A 19015-nucleotide genomic window follows, 5' to 3' on the forward strand; every position below is an offset into this window, starting at 1 on the left:
TGATATCAGCCGCTCCTCTGATAATCTGTTGTAGGTTTGGGTCGCCTGCCCCCCTTACACTCCCGCTCTCCCTCCTGAGCTACTCCTGGCATCAGCCATGATGGATACTGACCACATGAAGAATGAAAGAGTTAATGTAATTCTGCCGAGTGTCAATCTTCGCCTCCCCGATCTCCGCAGACACCGACTCCTCATCCCCGCATCCTGGGAAAGTATAGATTTTGGAGGCTGATTAAGCTGTGAGAAAATGTGTGGAGCGAGCACCTCATTTCAAATACCCTCACACCATCGTCCAAAGTCAACAGGCGCCGGATCGATAGCGAACACGATACGCGCCGGCCGGGGCTGCCATTCTCTTGTTTATCCCTGTATCTGCAAACGGGGGGGGCTGTATTATTTACTAAACCGTCCACCCACGTCCATCTACACCTTACTTAGCCCTGACTGCAGGGGGCAGTGTGCTCAGTAATGGCAGATCAAAAAATAAAATAAATCTTGGTATTTGTATAGTGCCAACTTATTCCGCAGCGCTTTCAGGTAATAATTACTTATTACCCCCCACCAAGCTAGGTTCTCATTTTACCGACCTCGGAAGGATGGAAGGCTGAGTCAACCTTGAGCCGGCTACCTGACTCTCGCGGGGATCGAACTTGCAACCTTCAGGTCGTAGGCGAGAGCTTACACTCTGCGTCACACGAGGCTCACTCAGCACAGGAACGTCCAGGCCACCAGCTGCTGGCACAGTAGAAGGGAACGGACGGTGGTGCCAGGCTTTACCAGCTCCTCCAAGCTTAAAACCCCCTCCCAATAATGTCAGTCCCTCTCTGAGCCGGCGGGGCCCGGACTCCACAGGACGTCTGAAGAGTCCTGCAGCAGATCCTGGAAGTTGGGCGGTCCGGCCTCCGTGGATCGGACTGGTCACTATCAATCGGATGTGAAGGTCTCACAGTCATCGCTTTGTCCAGTTCCTGCACTGAGGAGGGGGTCGGACCCGATGACCCCGGAGGACCCATCCAACTCTACCATTTTAGGATTCTATGCCATGCGGCACATTCTCCCTTCCCATCAGGCGCCATCAGCACCACATAATCAGTGCCATTCTACTTATCCGACCTTCGCTTTTATTTTGCACCAGTTTGCAGTCCTCCTTGATGCAGCCTGCAGTGTAAAGAATGGAGGATTTAATTCCAGAATGTAACCAGCGCCCCCAGAACAAAAAACACCATTTTTTCACACTGCAAGTTGCATTCAGAAAACTGTGCAATATAGAGTTTTTCTAATCTTCTTACTTGCAGAGGGCTGAGCTGTAATACCAGACACGGCCTATAAAAAAAGAGGGGTGCTGTTTCTAGAATTTGCACCGTCCACTTTCAATAAGACACGGGAGTCAGGAGTTCGTAAAGGTCTTGTATTTTGACAAAATTGTAAAACTGCCACAGTTGTGACATCACAGAAACGTAGAGGAAAAGTTCTGTACAGGAAGTGACATCATCGAACAGACACGCCAGTGACACGTGTAAGCTGAGGTGTGGATGCTGTAGGTGTATATTATATAGGTATATTGATATACGCCGTACCTTGTTGCCCTTTATGGTAGAAGGGACAGGGCACCCACTTCACATATTGTACTCAGCGCTGCCCCCGCTCTGCCACCTGAGTATTAGGGCGAGGGATCAGTGAATCGACTCGCCAGGTCTGAGATTCACGCTGAACTGATTCTCTGTGGACCGGCGAAACGATTCCCTCGCCCCGGATAGTGATGTGCTCCAGCAATGGCCGCTACGACGATAATCAGGAGGTTAGAAGGCTGTGGCACCCTGCGCCCAGTGACATACGTGCCCGCAGGTCTGAGCTGTGGGATCCGTCTCACAGACCGTAACCCACTGCAGAGCGATGGAGGCCATTTCAATGGCTGAGGAAAATGAAAATAGCGTTTCCTCGCAATCCTCCATCTTTATAAATACGCGCCCGTCTGCATGCGGACGCCGGTTTGCTACACAGTATTATCACCTCGGCTAATATAAAGTATCTGGATTCCATATTACAGGTCACATATAGACCTGATCTACATACTGGGCACAAGACATTGCAGAATTACAGCCTGTGTTATACTCCAGAGCTGCATTCTACAACTTCACAGCTGAAATCTCCCAGCATCCCCTGCTTGTTCAGCTTGCTCTGGTGAGGTGACATCTTTGCATCAGGCTCTGTACAGTTTCCATGTAGAACCTCCAACCTTTCAGCTAGTGTCCCTGACCTAAGCTTGCTGACTGTTTCCATGCTGTAACACAGCTGTTTACGTACAACCCAAACTTCAAAAAAGTTAGAGGGTGCGTAAAATAAATAAATGGCAAATAATGATTTGGAAATCTCATCTAATCATATTTTATTCACATCAGAGGGGGAGGGGGAGACATTGTTTCATTTTATTTAAAAAAAAAAACAACTAATTTAGTAATTGATGGCAGCAACACATCTCACAAAAGTTGGGAAGGGAGGGGGGACAAAAGGCTGGAAACGTTTGTAGTACTGACGACAAACAGCTGGAGGGTCAATATTCTACTAAGTCACATGACTATAAAAGAGCACGTTAGAGAGGCAGAGTCTCTCAGATGGTGGAAGGTTCACCAATCTGTGGGAAACGGCATCTAAAAATTGTGGGACAATTACTGAAAAATGTTCCTCAATGCAAAATGGTGAAGACTTTGAATATCCCCCATCTACAAGATAGAATATCAAGAGAGTCAGAGAATCTGGAGAAATTCATGCACACAAGGGCCAGGGCCGATGGTGAATACTGGATGCTGGAGATCTACGGCCCTCAGGCGGCGCTGCATTAAAAACAGGCGTGATTCTGTAATGTAATTCACTGTGTGGGCTCAGGAGTACGGCCAGAAATCATTGTCTGTGAACACAGTTCACCGTGTAATCCACGAATTCAAATTAAAAGCTGTATTATGTGAAGAAGCCATATTACACCACAATCCAGAAACGCCGGCATCTTCTCTGGGCCAAAGCTCGCTTAAAATGGACTGAGGCAAAACGGAAAACTGTTTAGTGGTCAGATGGATCAGAATATGAAAATTCCTTTTGGAAACAGCAGATCTGTGTCCTGCGGACTCAAGAGGAGAGGAACCCTCCAGCTTGTTATCAGCGCACAGTTCTGCATCTCTGATGGTATGGGGTGGCATTAGTGCCTATGGCACAGGCAGCGCACATATCCTAAAAGGCACTATCAATGCTGAGCAGTATATAGAGGTTGTAGAACATCTGCCCCATCCAGACAACAACTCTTTCAGGGAAGGCCTTGTATACTTCAGCAAGACAATGCTACAACAGATACTGCATCCATCACAACAGCACAGCTGTACAGAAGAAGAGTCCGTGATGAACCGGCCGCCTGCAGTCCAGACCGTCCACCAAGAGCAAACATCACGGAACTAAGAACCCGGCAAAAACTACAGAGGACTGTGGAGCAGCGAGAATCCTACATCAGACAAGAACGGGCAACATTCCAAAACTCCAGCAGTTGGTCTCCTCACTCCCCAGAAGAGATGATGCTGCACAATGGTAGTCACGGCCCCGCCCCCTTTTGTGAGATGTGTTGCTGCCATCAATTTTTAAATGAGTTCATTTTTTTTCTTTTAATGAGTCATGCCCCGCCCCCTTCTGTTCTGTGATGAATACAATATGGTTACATTACATTTCCCAATCATTACATTCCTTTTTCTTTATATTTTACACAGCGGCCCAAGTGGAATTGACGCTGTAGATTCATTCTATATAGAAGCTGTAAAATGGCGGCCATATTGCTTCCCCGGTCACATGATCGGTTATCCCGCTCAGGCACCGGACTGTAAAGGCGGACATGACTAGACAGCTCAGATTTGTGGGTGGTCATTAACGGCGGTTGCATACAGCAGACAATCAGGCGACTATTTAGGCACCGGCAGCTACTGAAAAGGCACAGATGACCATCGCTGGCGCGTTGTCCACGAGGGGGCGCTACTTCTCATAGAGTGACCGGTGAGGCAGACACAACCTCTGACACTGAAAGGCGATTAAAAAATAATAAATGGCGTCCGTCCTTGGAGGTGTCATGGCGACAGCCTAATACCCGCAAGCTTGACAGCCAAGCGCAGCCGCCATTATTACAGGCACCTTTACCATTTCAGCGCCAGAGGGGAACCTTTTGACAAGGAAGGCAACTACGTGTGCGCGGTAACTGTACATTTATATATTTATATATATAAAAATCGTATATCCTTGTAAAAGGAAAAAAAAAAAAAGACAGCGAACTGTAAAAATATACAGAAATATCAGAAAAAAGACTGTAAACGTCTACAAAAGAGAGAGGAAGCGTGAGAGACAGGCGCCGCTGGCGTGAGACACCGCATAATACACGGTTTACTTCAAGGGGCACAATAGTGGGAGGCACTGCTGGTTCAGTCTCTTGTGGGGGAGGGGCACTTGCTCCGATTGCACATATTTGAGCCCCCTGATCATCACGGACCTCAGTGGATGTGCCTACGGCAGAACAGGGCGGCGCGGGCGTTGCGGCCGCCGTCGTGCAGTCCGTCCGTATTTTGGTTTTAAAAGAAGAATACAAGGAGAAGAAAATAAATTGCACTTAAAACGGTGACATTTTCCTTTTTCTTGAAGGCTCTGCGGCCCCTACGGACGGCTTTGTCCGCCATATCGCTGCATAGATAGCGGGCGAACACTTGCCGGCGCAGTAGGAAACTTTAACGGAATGCTACAAGGTAGCCGCTTATGTGCTAAGGGTCTGTCTTTTTCGGAATGTTTGGCGCTCCGTGGCTCTTTAGTATGTGCATTGGGTGAAGGGAAGACGTTCTTCCCTCCTCCTCGATACCTGGGATGTAGCAGTGTTAGACAAAGGCAGATCGCGGCTGCTCGTATGCGGCACGGTAAAACGTTCGTTCTGCCAGTTACGGGTGGAGAGAACCTGTAGACCTTTACGGTCCGCGTCGTGTAGAACCAAAGTCTCTATGTAAAGAGTAAAGGGAAGGGGGTGACCTTAAGATGTGCAACCGCCTCTGGATGCCAGGTGGCACGGCGCGGGCCACCAATCTAGGATGCATAGCTTTAAGTATCACCTTTGCGCTTTTTGCACCTTGTGTGTCATTACATAGAGCAAAAATCTGGGGTCCGCGGCCCACTGAATGTCCTCTGCTCTAGAACCCTGAGTCTGAGGATGCTACCTCTGAACCACGTCGCTTATCTCTTTGACAGACGAGAGCAGCTTGCTAAAGTCCTGAGGTGTGGCAGGTCCTCCGCCCGTGGAGGCGGCGGCGGGGCATATCTGAAGATCCCGCAGGCTGTTCTCCAACTTGCTCATGGCTTCTCTGAAAGCAAACTTGTTCCTCATCTGTTGGATGGAGTCCACGTAGCAAGTGCAGAAAGCGTGGAGGTTTTTGGCGGCCTCCAGCACGGTGCTGTGGCTGGCCATTTGTTCAGAGTTTCGGTTGATGGCGGCCCGTAAGCTTTCGGTGCTCTCCAGCAACGTCTCCTTGGTGACTGCTCCGCTTAGCAGCTTTTCGGGAGGTTGGCGGGTTTTGCGCAAGGAAACTCTGGTGGAGATGAGTGGAATGAACGCCGTGGAGGATGAAGAGGACGTCGCTGGCTGAGGTTGGTCAATCCCCATCTGAGCTCCGGCCCGCTTCTCCGTCGACAATGGCTTGGCGGTGGACAGTGGTGCAGTTTTCTTGGCGCCGTCTGTCACAGTTAGGTTTGTTCTTAAGTGGTCTTCGCTCTGGTTGGTGGCCTTGTGCTTTGGCTCATTCGTGCTGGTGTCGTGGCTAAGGCTTTGGGAGGACATTTTCGCAGGTTTCCCCACAGTGCTGGTGGAGGTCGGGTTGGACAGTGGTAGAGGTGGGCTTGGTTTGACCTTCATGGCTTTCATTTTGTCCTTGGCAGTCGACTCGGTCGCTTTGAGTCTCCTGAGACGGAGGTCTGTTTCAGTTTTGCCGACGCTTGACGTCTGCTTGGAAACAGACTCAGCAGCAGTTCTTATGTTCCCGCTCTCCTCTTTTTGTAAGGCAGAGGAAGACGTAGGGCCGCCGGGTTTCCTACGTGGTAATTTTGGTGTGAGACTGGGAGGACTGGAGCCCGGACTTTGATCGGCATCTTTAAACACGTCGTCTGCGGGCTCCTCGGGTTTTTTGGGTAGGCGGGGAGGCGGTGTGACAGCCCCCCTAGAACAAGACAGGTCTGGTTTACCCTCGTTGCCCCTTTTACGAGGCAGAGCCGGTCTTTCGGTTTTGTGCATGCCCCCAGAGCTAGACATGTCCAACATGTGCCTTGTGGAAGGCATTTCCCTGGGCAGAGTGACCGACTTCCACTCCGTATCTTTGGACCCATGAGGCATGCATGAAGCAGACGATGACCTCTGGAACCGTTTGCTAGTGGTGGTGCTACTCCCTTCTTCTTCCCCCTGTGGTGGTTGCCGTCCTACAATTGCGATGGACCTTTTCCAGTGTGGGGTTAGGAAGAGAGTGCCCCCCTGCACGGAGCCATTGGTCATTGCAGCACCGTTACTTGGGAACTTCATGGAATCTACGTCGCCTCCGTTACTGGCGTCTCTGCCATCTCCTTCCAGGCACCTTGGTTCCATTTCACGGAAGGAGCTGCTGCGTTTGGGTGGCGTTGGAGCAGTTTTCTTCTTCCTCTTGATCAGCGTGCTGAAGAGATTGGCTTTTTTACTATTGGGTAACAAACGCTCGTCCTCAGGTCCGCCATCTGTTGCTCCACCCCTTTCCTTGCGAGGGAGGAGCGGAGACACCGCGGCGGGTTCCAGATCCAGAGCATCTGTAAGACACAGAGGACAATCACTGAAGAGGGAGAGAAGAGTCTAATGTAAGATATCCTATGAAACCTGCGAGCGCGGTGCCAGCTGAGCAACTACTGATACGCTACCCAGCAACCGGCCTACTCCATGAGCTTGTCAAGCAACATGTCCCTAGCAACGGGGCTCGTTTCCAGTCTTCAGCTCAATTGGGATGAAGAAACAAAGGAAAGACCCAAAATCCATACATTTCTTACTACTAAGACGGTCCATGCATCTGCTTTGGGGCCCATCATTGATTGGTCCGCTACACTTTGCAAAGGAGTTGCAAGAACTTGTGCAGCTCGCAAGTTGCCGCCACCCAAGGATTGCAAGAGACCCAGCGAGTTTGGATTTCTTGAAATCGTCAAGCTGTGGCAATCTGCAAGTCATGATGGGACCGCATTCACCTGCATGGGTTTACAAAGTGACAATGATAGCGGGAATGTATCATGTGACGTCGCAAACCAGCGGAAGAGAATGCGGTCCCTCTGCAACCTGCAAGAAATGCGAACTCGCTGGATTTCTTGAAATTATTGAGTAACGGCAACATGCAAGCTGAAAAAAGAGCGCATTCACTCCCATGGGTCTGTGATGCTGCGCGGTCACAGTCACTGTGTTGCCTTAAGAGCTGGGAAGTCCAAGCTTTTGTCGTCTCTGGGCCAAATTGGAAGAAGAAGAATTACACCTTGGGCCACACTAAAGACGCAGTGCATAGTGCAAACTACCCTCCCACCCCCCATCTTCCTCCACGCAAACCGTGCCCACATCATTGCCCCCGCAAGCCCCCTCCCACACATTGTCCTCCACGCAACCCCCCACCCCCCACATTGTCCTCCACACAAACCCCTACATTGTCCTCCATGCAACCCCCCACCCCCAACATTGTCCTCCACACAAACCCCCACATTGTCCTCCACGCAAACCCCCACATTGTCCTCCATGCAAACCCCCACATTGTCCTCCATGCAAACCCCCACCCCCCACACATTGTCCTCCATGCAAACCCCCACCCCACACATTGTCCTCCATGCAAACCCCCACCCCCCACATTGTCCTCCACGCAAACCCCCACCCCCACATTGTCCTCCAAGCAAACCCCCACCCCCACATTGTCCTCCACGCAAACCCCCACCCCCCACATTGTCCTCCACGCAAACCCCCACCCCCCCACATTGTCCTCCACGCAAACCCCCACCCCCCCCCACATTGTCCTCCACGCAAACCCCCACCCCCCCACATTGTCCTCCACGCACACCCCCACCCCCCCACATTGTCCTCCACGCACACCCCCACCCCCCACATTGTCCTCCACGCACACCCCCACCCCCCACATTGTCCTCCACGCAAACCCCCACCCCCCACATTGTCCTCCACGCAAACCCCCACCCCCCACATTGTCCTCCACGCAAACCCCCACCCCCCACATTGTCCTCCACGCAAACCCCCACCCCCCACATTGTCCTCCACGCAAACCCCCACCCCCCACATTGTCCTCCACGCAAACCCCCACCCCCCACATTGTCCTCCACGCAAACCCCCACCCCCCACATTGTCCTCCACACAAACCCCCACCCCCCACATTGTCCTCCTGCAAACCCGCCCTCCACCTTGTCCTCCTGCAAACCGGCCCCCCACCTTGTCCTCCTGCAAACCCGCCCCCCCACCTTGTCCTCCACGCAAACCCGCCCCCCCACCTTGTCCTCCATGCAAACCCGCCCCCCACCTTGTCCTCCACGCAAACCCGCCCCCCACCTTGTCCTCCACGCAAACCCGCCCCCCACCTTGTCCTCCACGCAAACCCGCCCCCCACCCTGTCCTCCACGCAAACCCGCCCCCCACCTTGTCCTCCACGCAAACCCGCCCCCCACCTTGTCCTCCACGCAAACCCACCCCCCACCTTGTCCTCCACGCAAACCCGCCCCCCACATTGTCCCCCATGCAAATGCTGCCCCCCACCTTGTCATCCACGCAAACCCACCCCCACATTGTCCCCCATGCAAATGCTGCCCCCCACCTTGTCATCCACGCAAACCCACCCCCACATTGTCCTCCATGCAAATGCTGCCCACCATCTTACATGCAACTCATCCCCCCCACCCCCGATCATCCTCCATGCAAGCCCCCAACCACCGTCATCCTCCAAATAACCCCTTCTGTCGCCACCAGGCCATATGGATGCCAGACCGGAGTCCATGCCTGCTTCTCCATGCAAGCTTGGACACAACAGCATGTTCAGCCTCAGATGCAGTTTGCGGCATGAGCCCGTTTCTGACACCAGTGGGGGATGCAGCGCCGGCTGCTGGCCACTAGGAGAACACCATCTGTCATCCTTACCTTGATACCGGATAGGAGCTGTCAAGACTCAGGAGTATACGAAGGGGAATCGTCGCCACACGCTGGACTTAGTGAGTCAGCCAGTCAGAGCTGCAAGTCCCGTCCACTGCCTCGCCCTCCGTACGAGCCAGTCTGTAGGCGGAAGCTGAAAGCCTGCCACTGCCAGGTAGCGCCCAACTCTGCCCGCTTTTCCCTTTGGGCCGCAGGTTTTAATCTCTGACTTAGCGGAACAGAAGTTCATGACGTTTGGGGACGGGTTACCTTGATCAGCGGCGCCTCTGCTGTGTGAGGTATCTGTGTTATCATCCTTGCTCTCGGTCACTCGCCGGGTGGTCCGGGTCTTTGTCGGCAGCTCGGGGGCCTGCAGGAGGCAGCTGACATTCACCCTCAGGCCTTTCTTCCCCAGTTCTTTTTCCACCTCTGAAATACAAACACGACAAATATCATTGAACAGCTAAGGGTTTGTTACAATGTATCGGTGAAGGGTTTCCCTGGTATGTCAGCAGCATACATCTCTTATGGTCTCCGGCACAATCATCGTCTGCTGGCATCGGGTTCTATAATGTTTCCACCCCCAAAACGATAAATCTGTAGGTTACATCCCTCTTTGCGTCTTTTGTCAGTCTTCACTGTAATTCTAGCATTCTATTCATGAGACATGAAGCACAGGATGAGCATTACTATCGATGCCTGCAGTGTGCGGGCGCAGGAAGTGGTGAAGGGCATGTAGTCTATTGGATGGGGTCTGCAGGGCACCAGGAGGGCACCAGCTGCCATCAGATCTGGACTCCTAGTAACAGGCAGCGGATGATCCCCTGGAATAATTTGCGTGCTGCCATTAGCCAGATACATTTGTGGCTGTCTGCGACGAGCCCGTTGTGAATAGCCTGGATTTTATGCCCTCCCTGCAGCTGGAAACAAACACTGCCATTTATGCCCGGTGCAATCAATCAGCAATTACTCTACAAAAAGACATTCATGGCCCTGAAATGAAAGTGGGCGCACCTCTCCGAGCGGCATGGAGGACAATGGCAGAAAAGCTGCCTTTTATTATATGTTGAGCCCCTGGTAAGAGCAATTATCAGTGCAAGCAAAAGCTAATGCATTAGTGGAAGCGCAACCAGAAGAAAAGGAGAGACCAGGAATCTGCGCTACGCAAACGCATTGTCTGGGATTTCCAAAAAGCCTTTGTAATGCAGACTGTGCGGCATTGTCTGCCAAACATACGGTGGGCTGACGCCCTGACGGTAAGCCGTATGTCATTGTACGCAGGCTGCAACGCAATCGTGGTGCTACAACCCTCCCCCCTCTGCTCAAGTCAATGGGAGAAATTCATAACAGAGCGGGTTAGTGGGACTAATTGCAATGACACCATGTAATGCTTCAGTTTCCCTGCGGAGGCACTGCAGGCATTTAATTACTTGTTGCTGGGTGGCCAACAGATTATAGCTGATCACAGGGTCCCAGCAACAGAAGAGCCGTCATCAGTTGGTTGTGCATTCCCCTCCGTTCTGTGCGGAACGGATGAGAATTTCTTAAAGGGAACCTGTCACTAAGTATCAGCACCATAAACAAAGTTATGGCGCCCATACAACAGGTTACCTGGAGTCCGAGGAAGTATTTCTTATAGTTACCTGGCTGGCGTTATAGCCCTGGGAGCCTTCAGCAGGCTCCGGGCTGCCATGCGAGCCCATCCAATACCCTCCAATCCCGCTGCAGTGGTTGTCGATGGGGTGTGAGAAGGGGTCCTCACCCTCCCGCCGACTGTTTAGACACACACTCAGAGCTCAGTCTGATCGCGGCAGTTACCGGCGGCCAGCTATCGGAAAAGACTGCTAGCCACCAGGTATGGAGTGGACCGAGCCCGATCCATACGCACTTCAGCACAGCAGGACTTTAAAGTCATTCGGCGGTCCTAGAGTAGTTAAAGGGGTTGTCCTGCGCCGAAACGGTTTTTTTTTTTTTTCAACCCCTCCCCCCGTTCGCCGCGAGACAACCCCGATGCAGGGGTTAAAAAAGAACACCGGAGAGCGCTTACCTGAATCCCCGCGCTCCGGTGACTTCTTACTTACCTGATGAAGATGGCCGCGGGGATCCTCTCACTCGGTGGACCGCAGGGCTTCTGTGCGGTCCATTGCCGATTCCAGCCTCCTGATTGGCTGGAATCGGCACGTGACGGGGCGGAGCTACGAGGAGCCGGCATCCAGCACGAGCAGCCCCATTGAAAAAAAGAAGAAGACCGGGACTGCGCAAGCGCGGCTAATTTAGCCATTAGACGGCGAAAATTAGTCAGCTCCATGGAAACGAGGACGCTAGCAACGGAGCAGGTAAGTGAAAAACTTTTTATAACTTCTGTATGGCTCATAATTAATGCACAATGTACATTACAAAGTGCATTAATATGGCCATACAGAAGTGTATAGACCCACTTGCTGCCGCGGGACAACCCCTTTAAGCAACAGCTCTCTAAAATCATTCCAAGAAAGGAGGGCTCTGCCAGATGCGACGTTCTCCCGACACGCCGCATATTAGATCATGGAGTTGCTAGTTGAGCATCCCCTGATATAATATGCAAAGCACCTCCGGAGTACGCGAGAGAATATAAAAGAGCCGACAACAAATAGCGGTGGAGAGATTTACGGACGGACATCAAAGCGCCCGCGCCGCTGGAGTAACGAACACCCTGGTAATGAAGACTCCGCATCTTTGTAGCAACTTCAATGAAGATTCAGATGGACCCACTTCTGAGATTTCTCGTCTTGAAAGTGTCCAGAGAATAATCGAGAGCTCGTTAGCTTCCGACTTTCCATCTCATCCCATCGCCGGCAAGCTGCGCGCAAAATGCTGAAGGCGTACGCCATCCTTACCGTCTGATATACTTGATTCCTGGAACATCGTCTCAAAGGCCTGGTGGATCTCGGCAAAGGACGGCCGGTCAAGAGGGTTCCACTGCCAGCCTGAGGGAAGGAGGAGACATCACATGAGTACGGGGGTGCAGGCTCAAGAGGAGAAACGCTCCTCTCTGATTCCACAATGTATCTCAGTTTCGTGCAAGATTATCAAATTCTCCAAGGGATAAGGGATAACTTGCTGATTGGTAGGGGTGCAACCACTAGGACCTCCACCAATCCCGAGATAGCTTTCCTGATGGGCCCTGAATTCCTTGACAGTGGTGGCCAGAGCTCCAATAACTTCAATGGGACTGATGGGGGGATCAGAGTTCGAGTGCTCAGCAATCTCCAGCAGTCCAATTGAGCTGAATAGGTCCGCCGGAGACTGCAGAGCGCTTGAGCGCTGCTCTATCTGGCGGGCCGCATTGTAGTCAATGGAGTGCTGATGCGCATACGCAGCCACCGCTGTCGAAGAATTCAGGATGGATTGAGACTGATATCTGAGGGTCCCAGCAATTGGACCCCCACCCATCAGCACATTATGCCCTATATTGTGGATAGGGAATAACTTACTGAGTTGGGAATACCCCTTTAACCCCTTATAACCCGCCCCCCTTTTTTTTCCAGTTCTTCCTCCCCACTTTCAAAGACTCCTAACTCTTGAGTCGTGAGTTACATGCTTGTCAGCTTGCTGTCCGGCCGGCTCACAGGTGGCAAAAATTGATTACCAGCCATTAATATGGTTGGTAAAAACTAATTACCAGCCGGGTAGCAGCTCTAGCGCCACCCTCCGAGGTCCTGCAGACTGCAACCTGAGGCAGCAGTTACCTCATTGTAGGGGCACAACCCCCGTATGTCGTGCAAAGACTTACACGCTCTCATGAGTTGGTAAACTTTCTCCGGGCAGCCCTCAGGACGCTCCATGCGGTAATCCTTCTCTAGCAGCTCGTACACCTGCGACAGGTCGATGCCGGGGTAAGGGGACATCCCGTAGGTGGCGATCTCCCAAAGTAAAACTCCAAAAGCTATGGAATGAAAGAAATAATGTGTCATGCTATTGGTAGAGGAGGGGAGCCATAACGGGCAACTGCAACTCGCTCACGTAAACCATGTCTGTCCATGAGACCGGTGACAAGGGTCGATGGCTGCGACCCCCACCATGCACCAGAACGAGGGTCCTGAGTAGGAGTGATGGAGGGCTGTGGCCGCCCACGCAGGCTGCTCCATACAAGTCCCATTCACTGCCATGAACTGAAAAAGTCCAACTGGGGTGCAACCATCTCCTTACCCCAAACGTCTGATTTGATGGAGAACTTGTTGTACGCCAGGCTTTCGGGGGCGGTCCACTTGATGGGGAATTTGGCTCCGGCGTGGGCAGTGTACGTATCGCCCGTCATCAGGCGGCTGAGCCCGAAATCGGCGACCTTCACCAAGTGGTTTTCTCCAACGAGGCAGTTTCTGGCTGCGAGGTCCCTGAAAGTAGAAGAGATATTACCATGGGCTTTATAGGCCGTCGCATAAATCTTCACACACGTCTCAGAGGGGTGGCGAGAATTCTATAGCATGGAGTCTGGATGAACACAGTGAAGGGTTAATAGGCCTCCGGGTTTGTGCTGCAGATACAGCGGCGCCCTCGTTAATAACCTGCAGACGACTACTTGAGTGTCATTGACCGTCTGTAATCCAGAGAGCCCCTTAATTAATCCACAATTAACCAATTAACTTTGTCTTTTCTATCGCTTGGCTTACTGCGGAGGCTGAATGGCGGCTCTCCCTCCTCTACGGGCAATTTACCATCCCATGCGAATAAATGGAGAGACGACGGCTGAAGGAGTCAAATTATTCTGACGGATCGTTATGGCGCTGGAGTCGTGGATGGAGAAGTGCGGCGCAGAACGCATCCGGAGGCGCAAAACCAGACATCACACTTCTCACAGCTGAGGGTTTGCTACAAATGTATCCAGCCTCCACCATCCTGACTCCAGACTGATACATGGTAACTGCACATTAATACACTGTAACAAACTATCAGGACAGGTGTGTTTAACCCCTTCCTAACCACATATGCCCAGTGCAGCCAGGACATCCACAGCATGCATCGGGCTCCAAACATGGCGGGGATCAGCTGTCTTTGACAGACGATACTTGCCCCCCACAGCCATTATCGGCGATAACTCAGACTGTGGCTATTAACCCTTTAAATGTTACTGTCAATTCTGACAGGAGCATTTAAATGTCCCAAACCGCAGCGCCGTGATAAGATGGTAGGGATGCCGTACCAGAGTTATGGCAGTCAGGGGCCTTCTGAAGGCTGCCAGGATTATTTGCCTATTAACACATGCTTGTGGCACAAGGAAATAGGAAACTGGCTAAATACAGTATGATGGCATATCATAGAATAAGTGATTGCAGGTTCAAGTCCACTATGGGGACTAAAGACAAAAGGAAAATGTAAAATAAAAAAGGTTCAATCATTACAAGCAAGAAAAAAAAAGTGTATATATATATTTATTTATTTATATTAAAAGCTTAAATCAGCCCCTTATCTTAGTTCGTCCGTCGCCTGCCCTCTGTGACGAGCGATAGTCCTTCAAGTGAATGAAGACGCAGCGGCTGCAGATCGTTCCGGCCGGCCGCCTCCATTCACAGCACACGGGCGCTCGCTCGCACATTGAGGGGCTCCGGTTTACATGGCCGATAGTGGCTTGGCTTTCAGCTCTGTAAGCGATTTCTCGTTTGGTGCCTCGTCCGCGGCTGCGGGACAATAATGGTCCAAATTCTGTTTCCAGTGATAATTTGGGAATAATCGTGTCGTGTAAAAGGTACCTTATAGGATGGATGAGGGGGGTTGTAGTCATCTAGATGGGAGATGGACCCCCACTGTGGTGGGATACGGTTACTCTAAAGTCCCTTTCACACAGGCTAACAATGTTTGTAAGAACACTCGCTTACCGATTCTCGGCCCGCATGAAGCCCCCCCCCCGCCCCGAACAAACGTTTACTCGTCAGCCGATTGCATCTTTTGTAAAGCCGAAAAAAATAGTTGTTGGCGGCACCCCTTCCCGTACGAATGGGGCATCAGCAGACAGTAATAAGTTCCATGGGGGACGAACAATCGCAGGGACGCATCGTTCGACCTGCAGAGTCTGAATTGGCCGTGTAAAGGCCAGGTAGATGAGCGTCAGTCTTGTTGAGCGGCGCTCCTCTCCGGGGGGTAAATCGCTTCATGTTTGGGGGGCTGCAGTGGAGATCAGTGTGGGCCCTGGAGAGGCAGTCCTTGTTAGCGTGAAACAGGGGAGGGGGATATGGGGTGTAATCAGACGTCCCCCTAAATTCGTTGAGGTGTTGCATTAGAATCATCTTGCCTGAAGGTTAAGAGTCGCCGCAGGGGGTGGGATTTTGAATGGCGCCGATTACCCTACAGGGATCATAAAAGGACACGAATAATGAATCGGTATTAAATCGTACGGCAGAAAGTCTCCCCGTCCGCAGCGGCTCTGAGCCTATTTCCATGGTCCCTCGCCCCCCCTCCCTGCAAGGCAGCACACGCAGAACTAGGAGCCCTCCATGAGCGGTTGACAGCCTGCGTGCCCGGCACAGACGTAATAACCTCCTCGGCGCCGCAGCTCCGCGTAATCATATCTTTGCTGTTAAATACCCATTTGCCAAATCTTTGTTTCTATGGCATTATGCGCTAAGTGATTGCTTTAAATTTGCAGGTATTAGCAACACGCGCGCAGACAAAAGGAGGAAGGCGGCCTTCATGGGCTCCCGCTGGAATACGTGCGGCCGCACCGGGACCCGGGGAGGGAGGGGGGTCATCCTCTCATTACATTGCTAGGAGCGGTAATCCGAATGCAAAGAATGTGCGCGAGTGGCGGCTAATTGCCGGCCAGTGAAAGGTCCCCAAGTGGGGCGCTGCATGGCTCACACGCTCAAGGGGACGAGGCAATTGAGGCGGACAATGGGCAATTTAAAAAAATCTGCTTCCAAGCAGCGACAATGATGAGGATCAGTCTGAAGGAGCGAGGAATCATCGGCGCGGCCGCCATGGCGGCTCCTGAACATCACTACAAGCTGGGGCTGCATTCAGGGGGGAGTTAACTCTTTGGGGTCAGCACGATTGTGCATCAGTCACAGTATACGGTATTTTTTTACAATTCTACGCCTTGCGTTCGTTCGGGTTCACACATATCGGTAGCGAGTCAGACGACCAAACAGAGTGTAGGGGGGGGGAAAAAACACGCAATTTTGCAACGCGATTGTTGGCTGTGCGGTCTTTATAAGGGAAACGTGTTCAATGTATTTTACCTACCAGAACTGCATGTTCAATTACTGCATCGCAAAACGGCATGGGGGTGCTGATAGGTGGGGAGTGTCAAGACCGCCACCAACTCGAGAACAGGACTTCCGTGTGCGCCATCCTCCTCGCCGCGGGGTTACTGCGATTGTTGTTCACTTGTTTATCAACTGCACGATCGCAGACAGAATTGTTGGCAGCGCTTACATGGGCCGAAATATTGTTTAGCGGACGTGCGTTTGACATTTTGAGCCCCGCCGCGTCCGATGAATGCACAGAAATACGTGTGACGCGTCTTTGGCTGAACACTCGCGGCACAAAAAACAGCCAGAAATGGCAGCGGCGAGTGTTCCTCCGAAGACCGGCAGGGGCTGTTCGCTAGAGGATCACTTGCACGGGTTTTGTGTTTTCGGGAACCAACAAGCGTTAAGTGGGAGGGCAAAAGGTTAAAAAAAAAAAAAAAAAAGGTGGGAGCCAATCAGCATTCAGTGAGCGGCACGACACGCGCCAGCGAAGTGCGCTCCTCCCTGCAAAGTTGTTGGCCAATCGCTGCAAGACACCGATTACCTGTTCTCACCGGACCATAATTAATCGACCAGCGACTACTTTTAGGTGAGCCGAAAGGAAGCAACTAGTGAACGAATTCCCATCGCCTCGCTGGTGGCCATGTTTACGCTGTAGTTGTCCTGTGTAAACCCACCCTAAGCCATACTCGCCACCCCAGCTCTCCGCCGGTCCCACGCCGCCACTCTTCTCTTCCCCGCTGCTCTCTGGTCAGATTGGCTGCAGCAGCGATGTCCCTTTACACGACTGCTGCAGCCAATCACTGGCCTCACCGGTCTAGAGCGGACGACTACGGAGGCCAGTGAGGGTCATGTGTTTATATGGAATGTCACTGTAACAGACTGATGGCGAAGCCGGGAGTTCTGTGGTATGGCTAAGGGCTCGTTCACACGGGCGGATTAACGGCGAATGCGCAATGCTGATTTTCACTGGGGTATTAAGAACTGTGGTTTTAACGCCGTGGGGAAAGGAAAAAGCAGCAGAACACCCAGCTTTGCCAGACTCCCGAATGCCAAATCTGCCCAGTGATGCCACGCTACAGAGACAGAAGAGCGGCTCTGGGAACTCTTACAAAAGCGAGTAAATTGGCGGTCATCAAGCTTTCCCAGAAACAGATGTAAGCAGGTAAGAGGCGGCAGAAGAGGCCGCTGCGAGGAGTTAGATCAGTAAATGGCTGTTCCTGAGCCGCCATTCTTCATGACTAACCCTGCGACGGCAGGTTAATTGCAGCTGCGATGATACAATCTCCGATCAACAAGTATGACGGCGTCAAAAGTACAATGGAGAAATTTTCGTAAGTGGCGGCGCTGACATTTAATATACTTCAAATTTTCCAAAGAACAGACATGAAATGCCACGGCGTCACGTGCGTGTACCTCGCTCTCAGGAGACGTCGCCCGCTGCGTGTCAGCTTTCAGCTATGCCAGGTCTCCGTATTGTTCTCACAAATCAACGTGGCAAATTGTTTCAGCACTTAAGATTATCAGCGGTAATAGCGAGAGGTTCAGGAGCGGCGCGTGCTGACAACGTAATTACATCCTTCACAAGGAACACAAAACTGACTATTCTGTCGTATCCCCGGCAGAACGCGCTCTAATGGCGGAAGAACAGCCGGCGATAAAGCTGTTTATTTTCTCATGCGGTCCTGAGGAAACGGCGCGCAGATCAATAACCCCCAAAATCACCAACCCAGTAAGTACAAGTGTCTGAGCCGCGACTAACGAGTCGGTACATAAACCGTACGACACAAGGACCTCGCAATACACAGATTAATCACAGCGCTGCATTAAACTGCGCCAAACACGCTTCCCGCCGAGAGTCTCTGAGGTACCGACCTGTGAATGAAGTTCTTCTTCTCCAGGTACTCCATGGCTGATGAGATCTGAGTCGCCATGTGAAGAAGCACCACGGCCGTCACCTCTTCCCGGTTGCACTCTCGCAAGTAGTCCAACAGATTCCCGTACGTCATAAACTCTGTGATGATGTAGAACGGGGGCTCCCGTGTGCAAACCCCTAAAGGAGAAGCCCAAAGACAAAGGATTTAGTGGATTATTTGTAGATTTTGAGAGGGAGAATCTTGAAGGATGTGTGATGACTAGGAGTTACATTCTGTATTATACTCCAGAGCTGCACTCACTATTCTGCTGGTGGAGTCACTGTGTACATACATTACTTATCCTGTACTGATCCTGAGTTACATCCTGTATTATACTCCAGTGCTGCGCTCACTATTCTGCTGGTGGAGTCAATGTGTGCATACATTACTTATCCTGTACTGATCCTGAGTTACATCCTGTATTATCCTCCAGAGCTGCACTCACTATTCTGCTGGTAGAGTCACTGTGTACATACATTACTTATCCTGTACTGATCCTGAGTTACATCCTGTATTATCCTCCAGAGCTGCACTCACTATTCTGCTGGTGGAGTCACTGTATACATACATTACTTATTCTGTACCGATCCTGAGTTACATCCTGTATTATACTCGAGAGCTGCACTCACTATTCTGCTGGTGGAGTCACTGTGTGCATACATTACTTATCCTGTACTGACCCCGAGTTACATCCTGTATTATAC

General features: G+C 51.6%; 1 protein-coding gene across 2 annotated transcripts in view; it reads right to left on the reverse strand.

Annotated features, from left to right (window-relative positions):
* Positions 1-1394: 1394 nt before the first annotated feature.
* The window catches only part of ABL1 (ABL proto-oncogene 1, non-receptor tyrosine kinase), a 108179-nt gene continuing 90558 nt past the window's right edge, over positions 1395-19015 (reverse strand). For both annotated transcript variants that reach the window (XM_066580209.1, XM_066580208.1), the window contains exons 6-11: positions 18271-18448; positions 13361-13545; positions 12945-13097; positions 12049-12138; positions 9443-9601; positions 1395-6828 (exon numbers count right to left, since the gene is read on the reverse strand). In XM_066580209.1, the coding sequence (XP_066436306.1) occupies positions 5219-6828; positions 9443-9601; positions 12049-12138; positions 12945-13097; positions 13361-13545; positions 18271-18448 (2375 nt within the window). In that variant the 3' untranslated portion in view covers positions 1395-5218. The remainder of the gene's footprint in view (positions 6829-9442; positions 9602-12048; positions 12139-12944; positions 13098-13360; positions 13546-18270; positions 18449-19015) is intronic.

This window comes from Eleutherodactylus coqui, chromosome 10 (genome assembly GCF_035609145.1).
Source record: "Eleutherodactylus coqui strain aEleCoq1 chromosome 10, aEleCoq1.hap1, whole genome shotgun sequence".
In the NCBI taxonomy this organism is placed as follows: domain Eukaryota; kingdom Metazoa; phylum Chordata; class Amphibia; order Anura; family Eleutherodactylidae; genus Eleutherodactylus; species Eleutherodactylus coqui.